Source organism: Myotis yumanensis, unplaced genomic scaffold (genome assembly GCF_028538775.1).
Source record: "Myotis yumanensis isolate MYYU_CA2020_CCGP unplaced genomic scaffold, mMyoYum1.0.hap1 SCAF_7, whole genome shotgun sequence".
NCBI lineage: Eukaryota > Metazoa > Chordata > Mammalia > Chiroptera > Vespertilionidae > Myotis > Myotis yumanensis.
The window spans coordinates 83,844,189-83,865,469 of record NW_027223758.1 but is presented as its reverse complement, the minus strand read 5'-3'; the positions used below and the strand labels follow the sequence as shown (position 1 = coordinate 83,865,469).

General features: G+C 41.5%; 1 protein-coding gene across 3 annotated transcripts in view; it reads left to right on the top strand.

The window, feature by feature from the left end:
* DYM (dymeclin) overlaps positions 1 to 21,281 on the top strand; it is a 243,199-nt gene that overhangs the window by 18,884 nt on the left and 203,034 nt on the right. For 2 of the 3 annotated variants that reach the window (XM_070421132.1, XM_070421134.1), the window contains exon 3: positions 17,078 to 17,130. In XM_070421132.1, coding sequence (XP_070277233.1) covers positions 17,078 to 17,130 — 53 coding nt within the window. Of the gene's footprint in view, positions 1 to 10,319; positions 10,432 to 17,077; positions 17,131 to 21,281 lie in introns of all 3 variants that reach the window. The other variant, XM_070421133.1, reaches the window with a different exon arrangement.

Sequence of the window (21,281 nt, the reverse complement as noted above, 5' to 3'; positions counted from 1 at the left end):
CGACCGACAACCCCCCACTTCTTCTAACGCCACTTCTTCAAAATAGATTCGCCCAGGCCGAAAACCGACTTCTGCGCATGGGCCATGAAGTTTCAATCCCACTGTACGTGCGCGCCCGTATTTTGTGGAAGAGCCACATTCAAGGGGCCAAAGAGCCGCATGTGGCTTGTGAGCCGCGGTTTGCCGACCACGGCCCTAACCCCTTTGGTAACAACCTCTATTCTTTCTTTCTATTAATTTGCTTATTCTTGGTAACTGATGTAAGTGGAATCACATAATATTTGACGTTTTGTGTTTGGCTAATTTCACTTAGCATAATATTTTCAAATTATATCCAGGTTGTAGCACATAACAGAATTTCCTTCCTTTTTAGGCTGAATAATAGCCATCGTATGAATACACCACATCACTATATTTTTTAAACTTCAGTTTGTTGTACTTTATTAAAAAATTCTTTTAAATGTCTTTCATTTCTCTTCAGCATTGTTAGGGTTCAGTGACCACTCTGATTTTTCTTTTAGGATTCCCCCTTATATTATAAACAATATGCACATTCAGCTAAGAGGCTTGGCTAATGTAAACATCTATCTTAACTTGGCAGTTATTTATTTATATTATTTTTAAAAGATTTTTAAAATTTATTTTAGAGAGAGAGGGAAGGGGAGGGAGAGAGAAACTGATGGGTGAGAAAACATCAGTTGGCTGCCTCCTGCTGGCCCTCTACCAGGAATAGAACCGGCAACCCTTGAGTGTTCAGGACAGTGCCCAACCAAGTGAGCCACACTGGCCAGGGCAGTAGTTACTTATTGAGCACTTACTGTGTGCCAGGTGCTGGGCTCATTGCCTTAGGGGCATTTCCTAATTACGTTCTCATACCCAATCTATGCGATAGATTCTGTGATCATTCTGGGAAAACTGAGACCTAGGGAGGTTATCCAAGGTCACACAGCTACTAAGTAGCTGTTCTGGACCAGATTTAACCAGGTTTGTGTGGTACTGAGACAGATCTGTTGGCCTTGATGCTTTACAGTCCTCATTTGGGGGGATAATCACAGAACAAACTTCAATTAATGGTTAATTATATGATAATCTGTTAGAAAAGAATCACCACCATATATATTCACTTTAAAAAAGAGAATAGTTTACTGCTTTTTTGAGAGAGAGGAAGGGAGAGGGAGAGAGAGACACATTGATGTGAGAGCACAACATCGATTGGCTGCCTCCTGCACACCCCCTACCAGAGATGGAGCCCACAACCCAGGTATGTGCCCTTGACTGGGAATTGAACCAGCAGCCTCCTGGTGCACTGGATGATGCCCAGCCAACTGAGCCACACCGGCCAGGGCTATATTCACATTTTCAAGCACTTTCTAAGCAATAGGTCATAATAGCAGGTACTTCTTTACAATGTAAATGTAATAATTACATTATGTATAATTAATACATGAAAGCTGATGGATAACCTGTCCATTATTTTAACCTTGCCTTGAGTAGTATGTGTCGTCTCTGTTAAGGGGAGCTGTCTGACTGATCTTTTCTGAGTTTCTTTTTCTTCTTCTTCTGAGTTTCTTGATCTGTTTCCTTAGTTGAGAAACAGGGAAAGAGACTTTTATTGAATTAGGTCACAAGTTTTTAACTGACAGAACAATTAAGTGATTGTAAAATTAATTTTTTCTTAGAATTTTTGATGCCTGGGATAATTACTAAACTGTCTTCTAAACCCACTTCTAATTCCTTCATCATAGGTTTGCTTGAACAGGGATCAAAAGAGTATACTAGGCCATTTTACTAAGGGAATAAATAATTTGAGACTTTTTTTGGCATCTTAGTTTCTCAATTGAGAGACCAAAAGAAGTTCAGTTTTTACATCTTGAGTCAAAATCTGTTACTTCATTAATACCTTTCTATGCAAAATCATTTTAGAAGATATTTGAGTTTGCCCAGAGCTGATATTTCCCTTAAACTAATGTTTATGTGGGGGAAGATATAACTAGCATGTTTAAAACATTAAAATAAGGGGACAAGTAAGTTTTGTTCCAAGTATACCCTTCTTTCTTTTTCTCACTGTGTTGGCTGGAATCTGAATTTTTAAGTCTTTTTTTTCTCTGTTACTTTCTTGAGAAAATAAATACAATATTATCTTGCATGGTAGTTGCTGAAACTTTGACACTTTAATAGTTATAGTTCCTTTCATTTTGGCAGTTGAATGACAGCATATAGGATTGCCTGTGAATCACATGAATATAAATACCTTTTTGGTTCTGTTTAGTATGTTAAAAATTGCTATAATAAATTTATGTGCAGTTTTTATCCTTTGACTTTTTCCTATGAATAGGCCCTTTTAAAACATTAATATTCCCGCAGTTTAACCACTGAATGGGCTGATTCTAGTTAGTTTTGTGAATGATTTCTGTAATTCTCTCTTTGCTAAGGTAAAGGGGAAAAAGTCTCAGGAATGCTTCCATACTTTTCTGAATGGCTACTTGTTGATTGGCTCAGATGGCGTTTTAAACTGACAAACATATAATTTGTCAGAGTATGTATGTTGTGGGCTGAAAATGACATTATTAATATAATATCAATTTTGAAATCATTTTATGGCAAAATTTTCAGTGAGAGGGACTTAAGCATTTTCAATGTTTATTTTATGAACCTCATAATTATATTTACTTGAATTGTTCAGCAAATCTATGTTCAGAAATCTATATATAATTTCCCCACCAACAGCTTTCTGCCCATTTGCTTTTCATTAATAGATTTGAACTATGAGTTTATTATCTTCATTATTGAGATTCACATATGAGATTGGTGTGTTTACAAGTAAAATAAAACCAGTTTAGAGTACTGAAAGCTGTGAATTAGGGAATATGTAATTAAAAAATTAGCTTCCTGACCAAACTACAGTTTATTATTTCATAGCAGTTATAAGAAAGTCTTTTGCTTTCCTTATTAGACTTAAATTTTTTGTTTTCTTCAAGTTCTTCTTCATTCACATAAATTTTACATGTTTTTAATCATAACATAGATGTATGACACTACTTCTTTTAGGTCTCTATAGATATTCCAAGTAGAGGTAGTGTGTTGTTAGATTGATGTTACCTGGGTTTCTTTTAATTAAAAAAAGTAGCTAAATTAATAACTGTTCATATTGAAAGAGTATTAAACTAGAAGTTAGATGTGTTTATTTTTATGTTGTGACCTTGAACAGGTTACTTAGCTTCCCTGTCTCTCTGTCACCTGGATAATGAGGATACTCCTGCTTTCTCAGCCAGCTTCAGGTTTTTTAGAAGTCAAATGAAATAATCAAGGTGAGAGGACTCTTAATGATATATATGTCTACAAAGATTGCAAGTTATATCTAATCAGCAAATTTATTTACATATCAACAATTAATGTGCTAAAGTCTTTAAACACTTTTTTTGGTAGAAGGTTAAATAAATCTCCTCCCTTGTTGAAATACTTTTCTTAAATTATAACACAAAAGTCAGTGTCAACTCAATTTTAGCCAAAATTTTTAAAAATAAATTATTTTTCTGTAGTGTAAACAATTTTAAAAGAATGATATATGGGAACTCAAATACTTCTGTATTTGAGAATATGATAATAAGGCTTCTTTTAGGTTGCAGTGTTCTACAATTAATTGGTAAGCTTCTTTTCTAAGATGATGTATTCTTCAACCTCTTTTAAAAAAAATTTTTTATTGATTAAGTTATTACATATGTGTCCTTATCCCCACATTACCCCCCAACCCCCACTCATGCCCTCACCCCCCTGTTGTCTGTGTCCATTGGTTAGGCCTATATGCTTGCATATAAGTCCTTTGGTTCATCTCTCCCCCTTACCCCCACCCTCCCCTACCTTCAACCTCTTTTTTCTTTCTTTTATCCCCGAGGGTCAATACAATGGCCTGGCAGTGTCCATTGGTGCCTCTTAGGTTACTTTCAAATCCAAAATGTGGACAGATGAAGAGTGAGACACATGGGTTGGTAGTAAAGAAAAGAAAATGGAAAAGAAAAAAAGAAAGTTAGATGGTAGAAACTGCTATGGGGCCTCAAGCAGTTCCTTCTGTTGCTCTATAGTATTAGCTCCATGATATAGGACACAGGCCATTAATAAGTTATCAGCCTAAGTGTGCTGCTTCCATTAATTCGTGGTATTTTACTTGTCAACTATAGTTTGACCAGTTACACCAGCTACTAAAATATGTAAATAACTCTTACATATTTTCATGTGTGACAGTTATCAGAAATAGGTATCTAGTTTATTAGATGAGCCATTTTATATGCTTATTTTGGTTGTGAACACTTGAATTCTTGAACTACAGGCTTCATATGAAATTAACTTTTCCCCTACCAACAAATGATCTTTCTCCTTTATTTGTCAGTTTTGGAAAATCGTTTGCCACCTAACAGTGGAACTGTGTTGATGAATGAAGGAATGCATGCTATTACACTGAGCTATGGTCTTTTTCTTTTCTTTTTTTTTCCATTCACAAACTAATGGCAGGGTTTCCCTAGGTTGTGGTGGACAGCAGATATAACCATCAAGGGCAGGGTTGTTTCTCTTCTCTCTAGTCACCTTGTGAATTGTGGCTGACATTTGGAGACATTTTCTACATAAGTGGTTGATATAATCATGTATTGTATTTTTAAAAATATTTTTATTGCCAAAACCGGTTTGGCTCAGTGGATAGAGCGTCAGCCTGTGGACTGAAGGGTCCCGGGTTCGATTCCGGTCAAGGGCATGTACCTGGGTTGCAGGCACATCCCCCGTGGGAGATGTGCAGGAGGCAGCTGGTCGATGTTTCTCTCCCATCGATGTTTCTAACTATCTATCTCTCTCCCTTCCTCTCTGTAAAAAATCAATAAAATACATTAAAAAAATATATATATTTTTTTATTGATTTCAGAAAGGGAAGGAGAGGGAGAGAGAGAAACATCAATGATGAGAAAGAATCATTGATTGGCTGCCTTGTGCATGACCCCCACTGGGGATTGAGCCTGTAACCTGGGCATGTGCCCTGACTGGGAATTGAACCATGACCTCCTGGTTCATAGGTTGACACTCAACCACTGAGCCACACTGGCTCAGCTAATCATCTGTTTTTATAATGAAAAAATAACCACAACTTTTAACTTAATATTTGCTCCCACACCCCCACCCCATCCCACCCCCGATCAGCTTTCTGCCTCTGAACATTGCTGTATCCTCTTCGCTATACCATTCTTGAAGTTAAGGCCAGATTTGTTTGTCATGCCAGAGGATTTTGTTCAGAATTTAAATCCAAAGAAGTCGTAAATTCTCTGTACAGTAGTTCTTGATGTACCCCATCCCCCACGTTATATAATACAAAAAACGACTGCTTGTACAGTGCAAGAATTTAGGCAGTACTCAATAGAATTTGTTTTACATTTACAGTGGCAGGATAATTTGCCAGTTAGATGTTACATCCTTTATGAATTCCTCTCTGTAGGCCATTTCAGAGGGAAAAATGTCTGTATTTGTCATACAGGTTCTTATGCTTGCTTACTGTCAATACATACTTATTTGAGTATAAAGATCACTAGATTTGGTGTCAAAGATCTTGGTTTGGAATTTTGCAAATTTAGGAATATGTGTTGGTTCTTAAGCCAAAGTTATGTACCTTTGGTGGAAATGTAATTGGTTAATTCTTTCTGCTATGTAATTTGCAATATTCATCAGAACAGAAGTGTTCATTGATCTAGCAATTTTGGAAATATATGTAAAAAGATATATATGTATATATGTTCATTGCAATGTTTATGATAGCAGAAAATTGCTAACAAGTAAGGAGATTGAATAAATAAATAAAAACGGTACATCTGCATGCTAGAACAATATACAGGCATTAAAAATAATCATGTTTATAGACATGGAAAAAGGTCCATAGCATATTAAGTGGTTAAAGCCAGTTATAAAACCACTCATAGAGCATAGTCTTGTTCCCACACAATTGTATACATGTGTGCATTTTTAAAATGTGTATATTTATGTAACTCTTATATAGGTTGTATAGCCTTAATTTTTTTTTAGTTTTTAAAATTTGTTATTTTGAAATAATAATAGAGTCACAGGAGATTGCAAAAAACGTACAGTGAGGTCCCTTGCATCCTTCACTCAATCTCCCCCAGTATAGCATCTTGCATAGCTACAATTCATTTCAGGAACTTGACATTGGTACAGTCCACAGAGGTTATTGTGATTTCAGCAATTAGTTATATATGCACTCATTTGTGTGTGTATATTACTCTATATAATTTTACCACTTGTGTAGACTTGTTTAACCACCACCACAATCAAGATACTTGTTTTCCAGCAAGGCTTCTTGTACTTTTCCTTTATAACTACCCCCATTCTTTCTCCCTCCCAGCTCTAACTGCAGGCAGCTGCTAGTCAGTTTTCCATCTCTATAATTTCGTTATTTCAAAAAGTTATATAAATGGAATAATACAATATGTCATATTTTGAGATTGGCTCTTATCATTCAGCGTAGTGTCCTTGAGATGCATTCAGGTGATTGTGTATATCAGTACATTCCCTTTTTTTTAAAAAACAAATATATTTTTATTGATTTCAGAGAGGAAGGGAGAGTAAGAGAGCTAGAAACATCAATGATGAGAGGGAATCATTGATTGACCGCCTCCTGCAAGTTGGACTGAGCCCGCAACCCAGGCATGCGCCCTTGACCAGAATTGAACCTTGAGTCCACAGGCCGATGCTCTATCCACAGAGCCAAACCGGGCAGGGCAGTACATTCCTTTTTATTGCTGTGTGGTATTCTATGTTGCGTATGCACCATAGTTTTCCTAAACAGTGACCCATTGAAGGACATTTGGATTACTTCCAGTTTTTAGCTATAATGAGTAAAGCTGCAGTGAACATCTGTGTACAGGTTTTTGTATGAACATGAGTTTTTATTTCTTTGAGATAAGTGCTCAGGAGTGCAGTTTCCAGGTTGTATGGTGAGTATATGTTTAGTCTTTTACAAAACTGCCAAGCTGTTTTCCAGAGGGACTGTGTCAGTTTACATTCCCACCAGTAATGTATGTGAGACCCAGTTTCTCTGCATCCTGGCCAGCATTTGATGTCACTTTTAAAACAACTTTAACAGTTCTGATAGGTGTGTAGTGTTACTACATGGTGGTTTTAGCATGTTTCATTCTTATCTACACTAATAAAAGAGAAACATGGTAATTGGCGTACGACCGCTACCCTTCCCATTGGCTAATCAGCGTATCCTTATGCAAATTAACTGTCAGCCAAGATGGCGGCCGGCAGCCATGCACTGAAGCGAGCAGGGAGACTTGCTTCCTCCAGGAACTGCAGACTCCAACGTTCCCCGCCTCTCAACTGCAACTCTAAGCAACTATTACTATGTTGCAGTCAGCCCCGGACCGCAACATTGTATCCATGTTTTCAGCAGCGAGGCCTCAGAGCTAAAGCTGGCTCAGAATAAAAAAAAAAAAAGAAAACAAGGAGCGGTTGGGAGCTTTTAGTCAACTGCCAGCGGGAAAACAGCCCTCAGCCCCTCAGCCAGCCTGGCCAGGCACCCCAGTGGGGACCCCCACCCTGATCCAGGACACCCTTCAGGGCAAACCAGCCAGCCCCTACCCGTGCACCAGGCCTCTATCCTATATAGTAAAAGGGTAATATGCCTCCCGGCACTGGGATCAGCGGAGCAGCGAGGCTCCCGGCACCAGGATCAGCGTGACAGGGGGCAGCGCCCAAACCTCCTGATCAGCCCTGCTCTGTGCCTGATAGGGGGGGAGCTCCCCAATCCCCCGATTGCCCTGCGGCTCTGTGTGTGACAGGGTGAGGCTCCCCAACCCCCTGATCGGCCCTGCTCTGTGTGTGACAGGGGGCAGTGCCCCAACCCCCCTGATGGACCCTGCTCTGTGAGTGACAGGGGGCAGCACCCCAACCCCCTGATTGGCCCTGCTCTGTGAGTGACAGGGGGCAGCGCCCCAACCCCCTGATTGGCCCTGCTCTGTGAGTGACAGGGGGCAGCGCCCCAACCCCCTGATTGGCCCTGCTCTCTGAGTGACAGGGGGCAGCGCCCCAACCCCCTGATTGGCCCTGCTCTCTGAGTGACAGGGGGCAGCGCCCCAACCCCCTGATCGGCCCTGCTCTGTGCGTGACAGGGGGTGGCGCTGAAACCTCCCCATTGACCCTGCCTTGAGTATAACAGGGGGAGGTGCCCCAACCCCCCAATCAGTCTATCCTGAGCGTGACTGAGGGTGGCATTGCAACCTCCCAATCCGCCCTGCTCTGTGCATGACGGGGCAGCGCCCCAACTCCCCAATCGGCCCTGCTCTGAGCCTGACCAGGGGCTGCACCTAGGGATTGGGCCTGCCCTCTGCCACCCAGAAGCAGGCCTAAGCCAGCAGGTCGTTATCTCCCGAGGGGTCCCAGACTGCGAGAGGGCACAGGCCGGGCTGGAGGACCCTCCCCCCCCCCCCCCCCCCCCCCCCCCCGCCGAGTGCACAAACTTTTGTGCACCGGGCCTCTAGTAATAGTATAAAAGCCATTTCCTTTTAAAAAGTAAAAGAAGGCCTAGATTTAATTTCTGTTCTGCCACTTATTAAAAGTTACTTAATAGTTTTGCTGGGTGAATAAGGAATACTGATTTCCTTTGTAATCCTCAAGGGTTATATTTTGACTATAGTGAAACATTAATGTAAATAAAATCAAAGCAGATCACCTACAGTTTTCTTTAACAGCTGTTTGAGACTATTTCAAAGTGTAAAAGTACTCCCAAATTATGTTTTATACTTCCCTTCTGTTGCATGGCGGGGGCGGGGAGTAGAGACTGGCAAAATACGTGTAAGAAGTATTGATAAATAAATATATACATTTGACACTTTGGTGCTTGTGGTTTTTCCGTATTGTTGCTGTTGGGTTAGGTAACTCACAATTATTGAGCTACGTGCTGGGCACTTTCCGTACATCGCCAAGTAGTCCTTACAACTGTCCTGTGAGATCTGGCATCCTTACCTCCCTTTCAAAGATGAGGAAACAGGTTCAAATTAAGTAGCGTGGCCGGTCATGCCAATAGGAGATGAGAAAGCTGAACTTAAATTATGTGGCCTCAAAATCTGTACTCTTCCCATTACACCAGGGGTGTACAGTGTTTTTAATAATAGGCCACATGATTGGGAATCCACGCACTAGTGTGCCTGAGTTTGCTAATTGATGGTCATGGTTAAGTTGAGAGGGAGAACACTTGGAGTTTAAGTATTGAAAGTGACCCGCCTGTGAGTCCAGAGATGCAGACCTTCCATATTCTTCCTGTTAGTATTTCTCCCTGGTGTTCTGATTTGCTATATAACTTTAGTTGGATTAGCTAGAATTTTTAAAGATTATGTACTTGACAGTGTTCTGCTTTAGTAACCATTAGTGGTTTATCCAAGTTAGCTGGCCCAGCACTTGGCAGAGGTGGTTAATTTTAGTGGTTGTAATACAAGGTTAGGCTTTATCCAATGCACCACACAGGCATTATTATTACTAACATTGCCCCCCACCCCCCTAAAAATCTCAAGTTGGTTTTAGCCAGTGTCAGACATTAACCATACCCAGGGCACCTTGCTGCTGCTTTAGTAGTTCTGTTAGTGTAAGTTCTTGATTCTGTCCTTAATGGCTTCCTGTTTTATGTAAGATACAATTCAGTCTCCTTAACACGACTCTAAGGTTCTTCCCTCTTTTGCTCTGTTTTCCCTTGCCAGTCTTCTCTGCTACCTACACTTCCCAGTTACTTAACTTTGTCATGATGTAAATTGCTGTACTCAGCAGAGGCGGCACAGATTACATTGATTACTTGAGATATAACTTAGAAATAATTCAGCTGTATTATTGGGGAATTCTGTTATGAAAGCTCTCATGGAAGCATGCACAGTGTGAGGTTGAGGCTGATGACAGATGTCTTCCTAGGGAGATTTTCTTCATGAAGTCACAAGAACAGACTTAGAACGTAGCCCAGAGATGACAGTGGTGATGTTTAAGAACTTCCCTATAGGTGTGAAAATTTTAATAACCGCTTCCTTGCTGAATTATGTTCAGGGAAGCCCATTGAAGGTTCTTAAAACTATGGAAGAATCCCGAGACTGGTTTCAGATTTGCTTGGTGTGTGTGTGTGTGTCTGTCTGTCTGTCTGTCTGACTCTTGGGCATAGGTCTCCTTGTTCATTTGGGTGTCACCCGCAAAGCTGAGGCTCCTGTTCTGAGGTGATCAAAGAAGGTTTCCTGGAAGAAATAATGTCCAAACAACCTCACTAACACATGTGTAAATAATCCCTTTTTAAGACTCCCTCTGTTTATGTTGCTGCTGGAGTGATAATTGTGGCCCAGCCCTGAGAAGCAGGAGCCTGATGCTCTCACAGAAAAGGATTGCTTCAGAGCCACACCTGGTCATTGGGTCAGTATGGTTGTCTATCTAGATTTAGTTCACTTAGCAAAAGTTTGGTTAAGAGATTACTAGTTTTAAGTATTTATCGCTCATCTCCCATATTGACGTTTTTCAGATTGACCCACAGTTGTGGAACGTGTGTATGGATAGAGTGTTTGAAATACTCGGTATGGTGCTAATTTATTTAATCTGTGTTGGTGTGGATATTTGCTGCCTTTTCGCCCCTTTTTTGTATTATGCTTCTAGTGCCCCAAATCTACCTTCAGAAACAGCATTCGGTTTCCAATTGTCTTGGAAACATTGGCATATTCTGCGATACCATTTTAGTTTTATTTACTGCAAATGATGATTTGTTAGTTGCCTGCTGCCAGAACATCTGAGCTCATTTGTTTAACTAAAGGAGTGCTGTGCATAGATGCCTATAACACGCAGCAGCAGTGACCAACCACCCCAGTTGCTTGCCACCTCATTTTAGCTCTAAATCAAGCAAATAAGAAAGAAGATTATTCTTAAAATGTTCCAAGAAGTTTAGAAAATTGGAGGATGGAGAGGTGGGAGGAAAGGAATTCTATTATAACAATCAGCGTGTTGCTTTTGGCAGGGGTGTGCCTGGCTGATTTCCTTTGCAGAAATAAGTAAGGCTTCGGAGTGCAGAAACTGCAGGGACACTGCCGAAAACAGAGCTCCGTGAATCCCTTATTTGATAGGCAGTTACCAAGTGTTTGTCTTCTGGTTGAGCCACTACACCAGGCAAGGTGGGGATGCATGGGTGAATGGGACATTTTCCTGTTCTCATGGAGCTTATAATCTGGGCACTGCAGGTGCTTCTGACCCGAAGTGGTGATTATTGAGGAGGCGGTGGCAGAGGTGCTGTTTCAGATCAGGCCAGGTATAGGGAACCCAAGCCTGATGACCTGGTCACAGAATGGCAGGTGCTGGCTGGCTTACCACCAGAGGTAGTGCTCCTAGAGCGGTGGTTCTCAACCTGTGGGTCGCGACCGCTTAGGGGGCCAAACGACCCTTTCACAGGGGTCGCCTAAGACCATTGGAAAGCACATATATAATTACATATTGCTTTTGTGATTAATCACTATGCTTTAATTATGCCCAATTTGTAACAATGAAATTGGGGGGTCACCACAACATGAGGAACTGTATTAAAGGGTCGTGGCATTAGGAAGGTTGAGATCCACTGTCTAGAGTAGACTCTAGAGCAGGGGTGGGCAAACTTTTTGACTCGAGGGCCACAATGGGTTCTTAAACTGGACCGGAGGGCCGAAACAAAAGCATGGATGGAGTGTTTGTGTGAACTAATATAAATTCAAAGTAAACATCATTACATTAAAGGGTACGGTCTTTTTTTTTTTTCAGTTTTATTCATTTCAAACGGGCCGGATCCGGCCCGCGGGCCGTAGTTTGCCCACGGCTGCTCTAGAGCCACGAGATAACTCTCAGCCTTTCCAGGTCTCTGCATCCTTGAATGACAAAAACAATCGGACTGCTTCAGAAGATATATTATTTTACATTCGGAAGCAAATAAGTGTTTAGAAAAATATTTTAATAAAAATAAAAAACCTGGGGCAGACCTTGCCTTGAGGGCTGGAGAGTGTCGAGTGTTTCATGAGGAACAGGGGGGAAAGAATTAATTTTGTTTTCTGGTAGTGAAGTGTCTGTCATTCATTCACTCAGTGCATTTTTATTGAGCGCCTGCTTTGCACCAAGCTGGGAATGCTGTGATGAGCAAGGAGCCCTCAGTCTAGGGGGGGCCACAGACAGATAATTGGGCAATCTTACTACCATGTGCTCAGTTTTACGGTTGGGTGCTTATGGGGCGGAAACCAGACTTCTCACCTTGTGTTAGGTCATCAAAGAAGGTTTCCTAGAAGAAATAATGTCCAAACAACCTCACTAATACATGTGTAAATAATCCCTTTTTAAGGCTAATATTGTCTTAGAAATCAGTCAGAACTCTGTTTTGGGAACCTTTCTGTTGAGAACAAGTTGAGAAACAACTCTGTATTCTGGCCATCTAGTGTATTTCTCCAGGCTTGTATTTGCCCTTCTCCAGTGTTGATTCATCTCCGCTTCCAAGAACATGCCAGGTTGTGACTGCAATGCCTTTGGTACACTATTCCTGTGTCTGGAAAGCCCTCTCCTTTGGTCTGCCCAACTGATTTCTTTTGCTCCTTCAGGACACAGTTTCTTCCTCCAGGAAGCCTTCCTTTACTGCTCCTAGGGTAGGTTGGGTGCACTTCCTATGAGCTTAGGCAAAGGGCTGGTCTTGATTTTCATACTTCCCAGTAGTCTCTGCTGCTTCATTCCTCCATGTAGCCTGGAGAGAGAGGTAGCATCATTCACAGAGCCCAGCATGTCCTGGGCATGTAGGTAATGTTTGTTGAATGAACAAATTCAGAAGTTTTTGAAGTTTATAACCACATGTATATAATTGAAGCTCTTGGTTCCAGCGAGCGTTGAGAGTGTTATTGACTGAAGAAGGTAGAAGCACCAGTGAAACAGATTTAATGCATGTGGTCTAGTTATTACCCTCATAAAGCTCTTTATAATCTTTTGCATTTTATACCTCTTTACTTTTTTTTCCCCGAGTAACCAATAAACTGAGTAATTCATAGTTCCCACTTCTTGGCAACTACTAAGTGTATTATTAAATCTTACCACAGTGATTTATTAATTAGAACCTTTTGGTTATTAACAAAAACCAATTTGATTTAGCATGTACCGGAAAGAGGGGATTATGTGATGAAGAGACAGGGGTGGGGTCTCATAGAATCGAAGATCATAAATGCAGTCCGGCTTTGGGAAGAACTGGTCCCAAGAATCAGAAGGCCGGCAGGAATCCTGAGAGGCCTCTCTGTTTATTGCTGCTTTTGTCCACGAAGCTCTCTTACTCATTTTCTTACTAACCAGCTTTCTCTGCCTCTCAGTGGAGGATGGCTTCCCATAACCCTCAGCTTTGCCTCCCAAGTTCCAGCCATCAGAAAACCTGTCTTTCCATCTCAATTCCAAATTCCTTAAGACTCTGGTGTGGCTTACATTAGACATCTATCCCTGACCAGTCACCTGTGGCCAGGGAGTGGGGTCATGCTGAGCAAGCCTGCCTGCCCCTGCTCCGCTCACCCTGAGGGGGAAATGGGAAGGTAGGAGAAAGGGATGGGAGGACAGCAGACCGACAGACGTTGTGAGGCATGCAGACACTCTAAAAAATCTAGTACCTGTAAGCACTTTGCTGTAGGTTATTTCTAGATTATTTTGGTTAAAATTTTTTTAAATCTTAGATGAAGCTTAAAGGTTTAATTTTGAAAAGATATTTGTATTTTTTCAATATGAATATAATTTGAGATTCTTAAGGGAATAGCATATCCACTGAAGCAGTCAGTGGCCTTAGCTTTGTATGGCCATGCACAATGCTTTTTATATATGATACTGTCCTAATTTGTGAGAGACAGGCTTTAGAGCATCACTAGTGGGAATATGCTTTGAGATCAAGGAAGGTGACGGCCCCTCCCACCAGGGACACTTTGGAGAGCCTGTCCAAACTGAGAGTGATGCGGAGTGCCAAGAGGCCTGCTGAAAAGACAAAGCAGGAGAACAAAGACGCGGGCGTCAAGAAAATAAGGGCCCGAAGTCACCGGGGCTGTGACGACGTTTAGCTCAGATGTTCAAGGGGGGAAAGTAGGAAATGTAGTTTAGTGATAAGTTCTAGAACAATGTTTGCTGTAAATTTAAATGTGGATTCTATAAATAATGTTCTCCGGGTGCTTAAGGGAAGAAAGCTTTTAAAAAATTTCTGATTCTCAATAGTTTATTCAAAACCCCCTGCATGGAGTTATGAAGGGGGCACTCCTGGGTCCCCAGAAGTAACAATTTAAGACGGGTGGGGGGTGGGAGGGAAGTTTGAGCCTAGCTGTGCCCTTCAACTTTGCCAAATGCAGCCTTGAAGTCGACCTCTCCCAGTCAGCCATTCCCGGGCCCTAGCCCTTGCATTTTAAATGCTTCTGTGTCTGTCTGTGTCCCTACCAGGACCGCAAAGGCAGGGGCTTCTGTCCTTGGGGCCTTCCCCCACCCCCCAGGGCAGGCCCTCAGGAAGTGATCTGAAGGGATAAGTGCTTATAGATATGTCTTCACTGTGCGGAGGCCTGTGGTCCATGCCCTGGGGTTGGTTGTCTGCACAGGACTGGCTTGTCCGGGACTCTTGTCACTCAGGGAATGAACGCAACCCGGAGGATGGCCTGTGACCCCATCTTCAGGGCGCAGGAGTCAGACAGACATCTCGGGGCTGACTGGTGGCATGCCTTTTTCACTTGATATTTGCCTAAACTAGGACTGCGCTCATCTGAGAAGGACCCCATCCACCCTCCCATCGGCCAGGGGCTGACACCGTCTTAGCTCCTTGTGTCAGACTCCCAGATAAAACGACGGAACAGAGCAAAGACCGGAGATTCTCACATCAGCAGAAGAGGTTAACGTCTCTGAACTTCTGCTGGCCCTGGTCCTACCTGTGCTTTTATCTGGCTGCACTTGTCGGCCTACTGAGTGCCCAGCACTCACCGGGGACAGAAAGCAGCTCGAGCCTTCCTAACGCAAGGCCATTTCTGACGGCAGCAGGCACCAGGGCCCTTCCCCGAGGGCCCGCGTTTTCATTGTGAGTTGGTACTTCCCAGTCGCATGTTAAGCCCAGACTTCCTTCTGTTTCAGGCCTAGATGTGCATCTAACTGTTGGCATCTCTGTTTTTATGTACCACTATGTCCTCCTGCCCCTCTGTGTCCCCTAGTCAGGAAATAGCACATCTTTCGTCCAGTCACCTGCCTGGAATCCTCCCCATTCACCGGCCTTGCCAGGCTGAGGTGAGGGTGGAAGACGCGGAGGTGGCTGTCCCGAATATGAGTGTAAGGGCTGTGACCTTGTCTGTCCCCTCCTGTCCTCTGTGTCTGGCGTGGAACTAGGTTCATATAAAAATAAACCTTTGTTAACAAACAAAGAAATATGTAACACATTCATGTAGTTGAAAGTTTGGTATTAGCCACATGAAAAAAGTAAAATGAAACAGGTGAAATTAATTTTAATAATATTTCATTTAACCCAATATATCCCAAATGTTATAATTTCATGAACATAAGGATTTATAATGAAGTATGTTTTATTCTTTTTAATCTTTGAAATCTGGTGTGTACTTTGTATTTCAGCACATCTCAATTAGGACTGGCCACAGTTCACACTACATGTGGCCAGCAGGTAGCATACTGGACAGTGTCGTTCTAGAGATGGCTAAAGCAATTAGTGTTCTTCCACAGGTTCTCTAAAATGTTCTTGTCAGATGCTCTAAATGCTTATGGATTCTTTCTTTTTAAAAGTATGCCTCCTTAGTGATAGTATTTTTCTCTTCTTTATTTTTATATATTCTCTAGGAGGTGGGGATTTTTCAGGGAGCCATGGAAGAGTTGCCTATTTGGAGGATTTATTGTGCCATGTGTATTAGCAGAAAAGAACAGGAAGCTTTTAAACCAGTCCCCAGACTCTAAAGCTAGTTCTTGTTCTTCCTGTAGCTCCGATTCCTGGAATATTAAACTCCTTGGAAGCATCATTTTGCTTATCTACATTCCTTCCTTCCCTTGATTTCATACCCATTAGGATGGATGGGTGGTAGGGACTCCAGAGAGGGGAGGAGAGGAAGGAAGGAAGGAAGGCAGCTCTTCTGTGGCTACTTTAAAAATTCCCATCTTGCCCTGGCCAGTTTGACTCAGTGGATAGAGTGTCGGCCTGTGGACCAAAGGGTCCTGTTCGGGGCTCGTGCAGGAGGCAACCATTCGATATGTTTCTCTCACATTGATGTTTCTCTCTGTCTTTCCCTCTCTTTTCCACTCTCCCTGAAAATCAATTGAAAAATATCCTCAGGTGAGGATTAACAAACAAACAACCAACAACAAAAAATTCCCATTTCCTGAAAATAATAGTATTTTTCTAAATAAATGTATCCCATGCACTTCCCTTAAAAATGGGCAGAGGGGGCCCCTGCCTTTTGCTCTATACTTTGGTGTGCCTTTATCAAATTTTTCTAAGCCTCCAATCCTACCATTCCTCCCTGCCTCAATGCTTGAAAGGCAGGGTGCCCTGAGCTCTTATCTTTTAGGAATGTCATATGAAGAATTATAGTAAATTTCCTAATTATATTGAAAATAGAAGCTTCATTTTATTGTGCTGATTTTGTTGTTCACTACTATCTATATATATAAAACCCTAAGCGACTGGTTGACCGGTCACTATGACATGCACTGACCACTAGGGGGCAGGCGCTCAACCCATGAGCTGACCGATGGGTGCCAGACCCCGGGCTCACAGCTGGCGAGCACAGCTGTGTCAGTGCAAGCCTCTCCTGCCTCCGCTGCAGCGCTACCTGGGCAGCGGGACCGGGATGAGCAGGCTCCTCCCTAGCCGCCTGCTGTCTCTTGCACTGCTGCATCCCCCGAGGGGTCCCGGATTGCGAGAGGGCACAGGCCAGGCTGAGGGACCCCACTGGGCCTCTAGTATATCATATTTTCCTTCTAAATTATTTTTCTCTTCTTTCATATATTTCTTTAACTAGTGTGTACATATTTAGTGTTATAATTATTAATTATCTTTCTTCTTCTATCTTTCCAGTACTGATTTGAAGCTCTTGGAGGAGGCAACTATTTCAGTCTGCAGGTCTTTAGGTAAGGTAGAGAAATGAACATGTGTGTGTATGCATGTATGCATATATATGTATATGTATGTGTGTGTGGGTACTTACTTGAAATTTTCTGTTATAAATTTTGATAGTGTAATATGAATTGAATTAATGATGTTTTCTTGAGAGTTTGTTTGGAGGTTCTAGCAGGGGAGCGCAGCTACTTGTATACCCTTGACCGAAGACTGGTCCTCTTCTCGGGGGGGAAGGTCGTTCTCTTTGACCGAGCGCGCAGCTTCGGGAGGGACGCACATGGATCGGTGAGGGAGGAGGGGGACACCCGCCTAGCCAGCCAGATCAGCCGAATCAACCCTGACGATCAATGGGGTGACAGATGTCGAAGCCAGCTCGCCCTCACAATCTTGATGATGATAATAATAATTCTATTCATGGTGCTCATGAATGCTACTAGAATGTGCCATTCGGTCATTAGCAGTAAAACACATGCTTGGTTAATTTGCAGTGGTGGTAATAGACTCTGTGAAGCACGTGTTTTATTGCTAATGACTGGATGGGACTTTAAAGGTACCATTCTATTCTTTTTCTGCTTGTCTCATTTTTGTTGTGATGAAAGTTGTCAATGTCATTGTTTTTCCTTTGAAAATAATGGAATTTTTTTCTTGGGATGTTCTAAAATTTTTCTCCTTGTCCTTTGGTTTTTAGCATTTTAGAATGATGTGCTGAGGAGTGGTTTTCTTTTCTTTTTTTTTTTTGCTGCATGAGGTTTGTAGAGCTTCTTAAATCTGTTGGTTGATATCTTTCATCAGTTTTGGAAAATTCTCAGCCATTATTGGTTTATACACTGTTTCTATCCTATTCTGTTTCTCCTCTTCTCTGGGACTTCTGTTATACCCTTTTAACATTTTCAGTATGTCTCATATGTCTGCTAAGGCTTTTTTTTTTTTTTTTTTTTTGGTATAGGGTAATGTTTTTCCATCATTTTTGGCAGATTTGTTGCCATTATTTTTGTTGGGCTTTTTACGTTCATTTTTCCCCCTCTCTGACCTTTAAGAGTATGTTTTCTTTTAACCTGTCTTTTGTTTACTAATCTTGTCTTATGTTGTATGTCATCTGCTATTAAATCTATCTATTGAGATGTTTAAAATAAAAATTTAATTTTAGAATAGCTTTAGATTTATAGAAAAGTTACAGAGCTATAGAGTTCCCATATAACTCTCGTCAGTTTTCCTTATTAACATCTTACATTAATATGGTACATTTGTCACAATCAGAAAATCACCACTGATACAGTACTATTAACTAACTCAATACTTTATTCAGATTTCACTAGTTTTCTCTTACTGTCCTTTCTCTTTTCCAGGATCTCATTCAGGATACCACAGTACATTTAGTCATCATGTCACCTTAGCCTTCTCTGGTCTGCAGTGGTTTTTCGGATTTTTCTTAGAGTTTTTTTTTTTTAATATATTTTATTGATTTTTTTACAGGGAGGAAGGGAGAGGGATAGAGCGTTAGAAACATCGATGAGAGAGAAACATCGATCAGCTGCCTCCTGCACGTCCCCTAATGGGGATGTGCCCGCAACCAAGGTACATGCCCCCGACCAGAATTGAACCTGGGACCCTTCAGTCCCCAGGCTGACGCTCTATCCTCTGAGCCAAACCAGTTCGGGCTTGCTTAGAGTTTTGAGGAGTACTAGTAGGGTACTTTTCCGAATGTCCCTCGATTTGAGTTTGTTTGATGTTTTTCTCATGGTTACACTGGGGTGATGGGTCTGTAGGAGGACGACCAGAGGTGAAGTGCTGTTCTCCACACATCATCTTAGGAGTAGGTGCCATCACATGAGCTTATCTCTGATGACACTGACCTTGATTACTTGGTCAGGCTTGTGTTTGTCATTACTTCACTGTAAAGTAGTGGTTCTCAACCTTGGCTGCACATTAGAATCACCTGGGAATCTTTTTAAAATCCTGATTTCTGGGGCCTCATCATTAGTAACAAAGAAACAGAATTTCCGGAGGATGAGGCCCAGAAATCAGAATTTTTAAAAGATTCCCAGGTGATTCTAATGTGCAGCCCAGGTTGAGAACCACTGTGCTAGGAGACGCTTTGAGAGCCAGGTCAGTTGTTTTATGTGAGTAGCTGGGGGAGGGTGTGTGTTTTTCTTATGAAGGGGAAGGAGTTAGCTGTCCCCCTCTTCTCTTTACTCCAGTCCTTTGGTATGTAAATAAAAGCTCTTCAGGAGCCAGATACACTCTCTCCCTGCCTTGGCTTTTTAGACCTAGCGGTGTTTCCAAGTTCTGGGACCTCATGTCTCTTTGAAATGTGGATACTTAGGAAGATGATACTGGAATCTCTCCTACTCCTTTGGAGCCAGCTTAGGCGCTTATCTTGTGATGTAACTGCTTGGCTTTCTGTGAGATAAGGAAGTTTTAAACACATGGCTACAGTTCTAATCCTGATGGTATGTGAAATGATTCTGGGAGAAGTAAAAGCAGACATTCTCTCACTCCATAGCATGTATGTTTTGCTGACCCAGGAGACGAAGGCTTTTTTACAGGAACACTGAGAAATACAGGGAGATTTTATTTCCCACAACTTTTTCAGATATTTTCTTCTCTCCTTCCATTCCTTCTGGGTCTCCTATTACTATTTCTGAGTTTTCCTTAGTTCTAGGGTATGGCCGTTAGTCAGGGATATCAATGGAAAGTCCTAGGCCAGGGGTGGGCAACCTTTTTGTGAGTGCGTGCCCAAACCAGCAAAATCTCTGACTCAAAATTCTTCTGCGTGCCAACCCTAATTTTTTGAGAACATGTTACACCTACTTGATATCTCTTAAGGTGTACGTATGTGAAGAACCTTGAAGAAAAAATTCATTCGAGCGACAAAAACACAGTATATGATGATGAAAAATACATTTATTTTTTAATGTATACATGTACACTGCTAGTCCGACAGAAAACTTTGACTCCGTTTGATATTATCAGTGGGACTTTTGCTGCTGCATCACTGATGACAGAGATTTTACATCAGGTTTATATTTCGTGACCTTCAGAGATATGCACGAGCTGCTACTTTCATCCGTCAGGCTACTCCTATTAAGAGACTTAACAAAATTCATCACTGAGAACAAAGATTCACAAGCGTATGTGGATGAAACCAAAACACTGGTCGGATCTAGGAAGGCAGGGAGAGTTAAGGCAGAGGCATAGAAATTGCTCTTCCCCTCTCTCGTCAATCCACGTCTATGGTCTTTAAGATAACTTGTTATGTAAAATTATTTATCTAAGATGCACCTACACTGAATTTATCTGAAAAATAAAAAAGTCGATATTAAGAAAAAAATTGTAAATGGAAGATTATAATAGAGGGTTTTGCGTGCCAGCAAAAGTTACTGGCGTGCCATGTTTGGCACGCATGTCAGGGGCAGTAACCAAGTCCCTCTGATTGGGCAGGAGTTAACTTTAAATTCTGCCTCTTCAGCACCAGGCAGCTGCTGATGTGTTTATGTTGTTTCAGCTCTCATTTGCCTGTTTCCAGTGGGTTCCTTGGATTCTTTTTCCTTTGGAGTGCAGGATTCAGTCAGGCATGACAGACAACTTCCTTGTACACAAACTTCTTTACTGTCATTTCCCTCAAAATTCTGTAGGAGTTCATCTGCTCTTTTGTGGCATCTAGTATTAACCTGAGAGGAAGTCTGAGACCTACATTTCTTTTTGTTCCTTTGTTCATAAGACTTTTCCCCCTATAACCATTATGATTAAATGTTCCTCATTATACTTTTTTCTTTATGATTTTCCCTGTAATTTGATGAGGTCTTTTTATTGGTTTATTAACAAGCATTTTTGTGAGCTTTTTCAATTCTGAAGTTTTCTGTAGTTATGGCTTTGATTTTACTTGTTTTAGTTTCTTCTCCTTCAAATTGGCATTGTCACCTGTGAGGTTCAGGTTGGATCTCCGTTCTTTGCCTTCTGCATCATCTTTTTCTTCATCTCTGTTCTTTTCTTGTAATTCCTCTTTTATATCTTTGGCTCAATGTTTATACATTACAGTTCTTGTCTTTTAAGATTCTAATGTATCTTTTAGTTGTTGTTGCATTTTTAATCAATCTAGTTGTCCTAATATGTCAGTGCTCTCTTTTCATTATACTAATTTTTCCCAGGTGCTTTCTGTTCC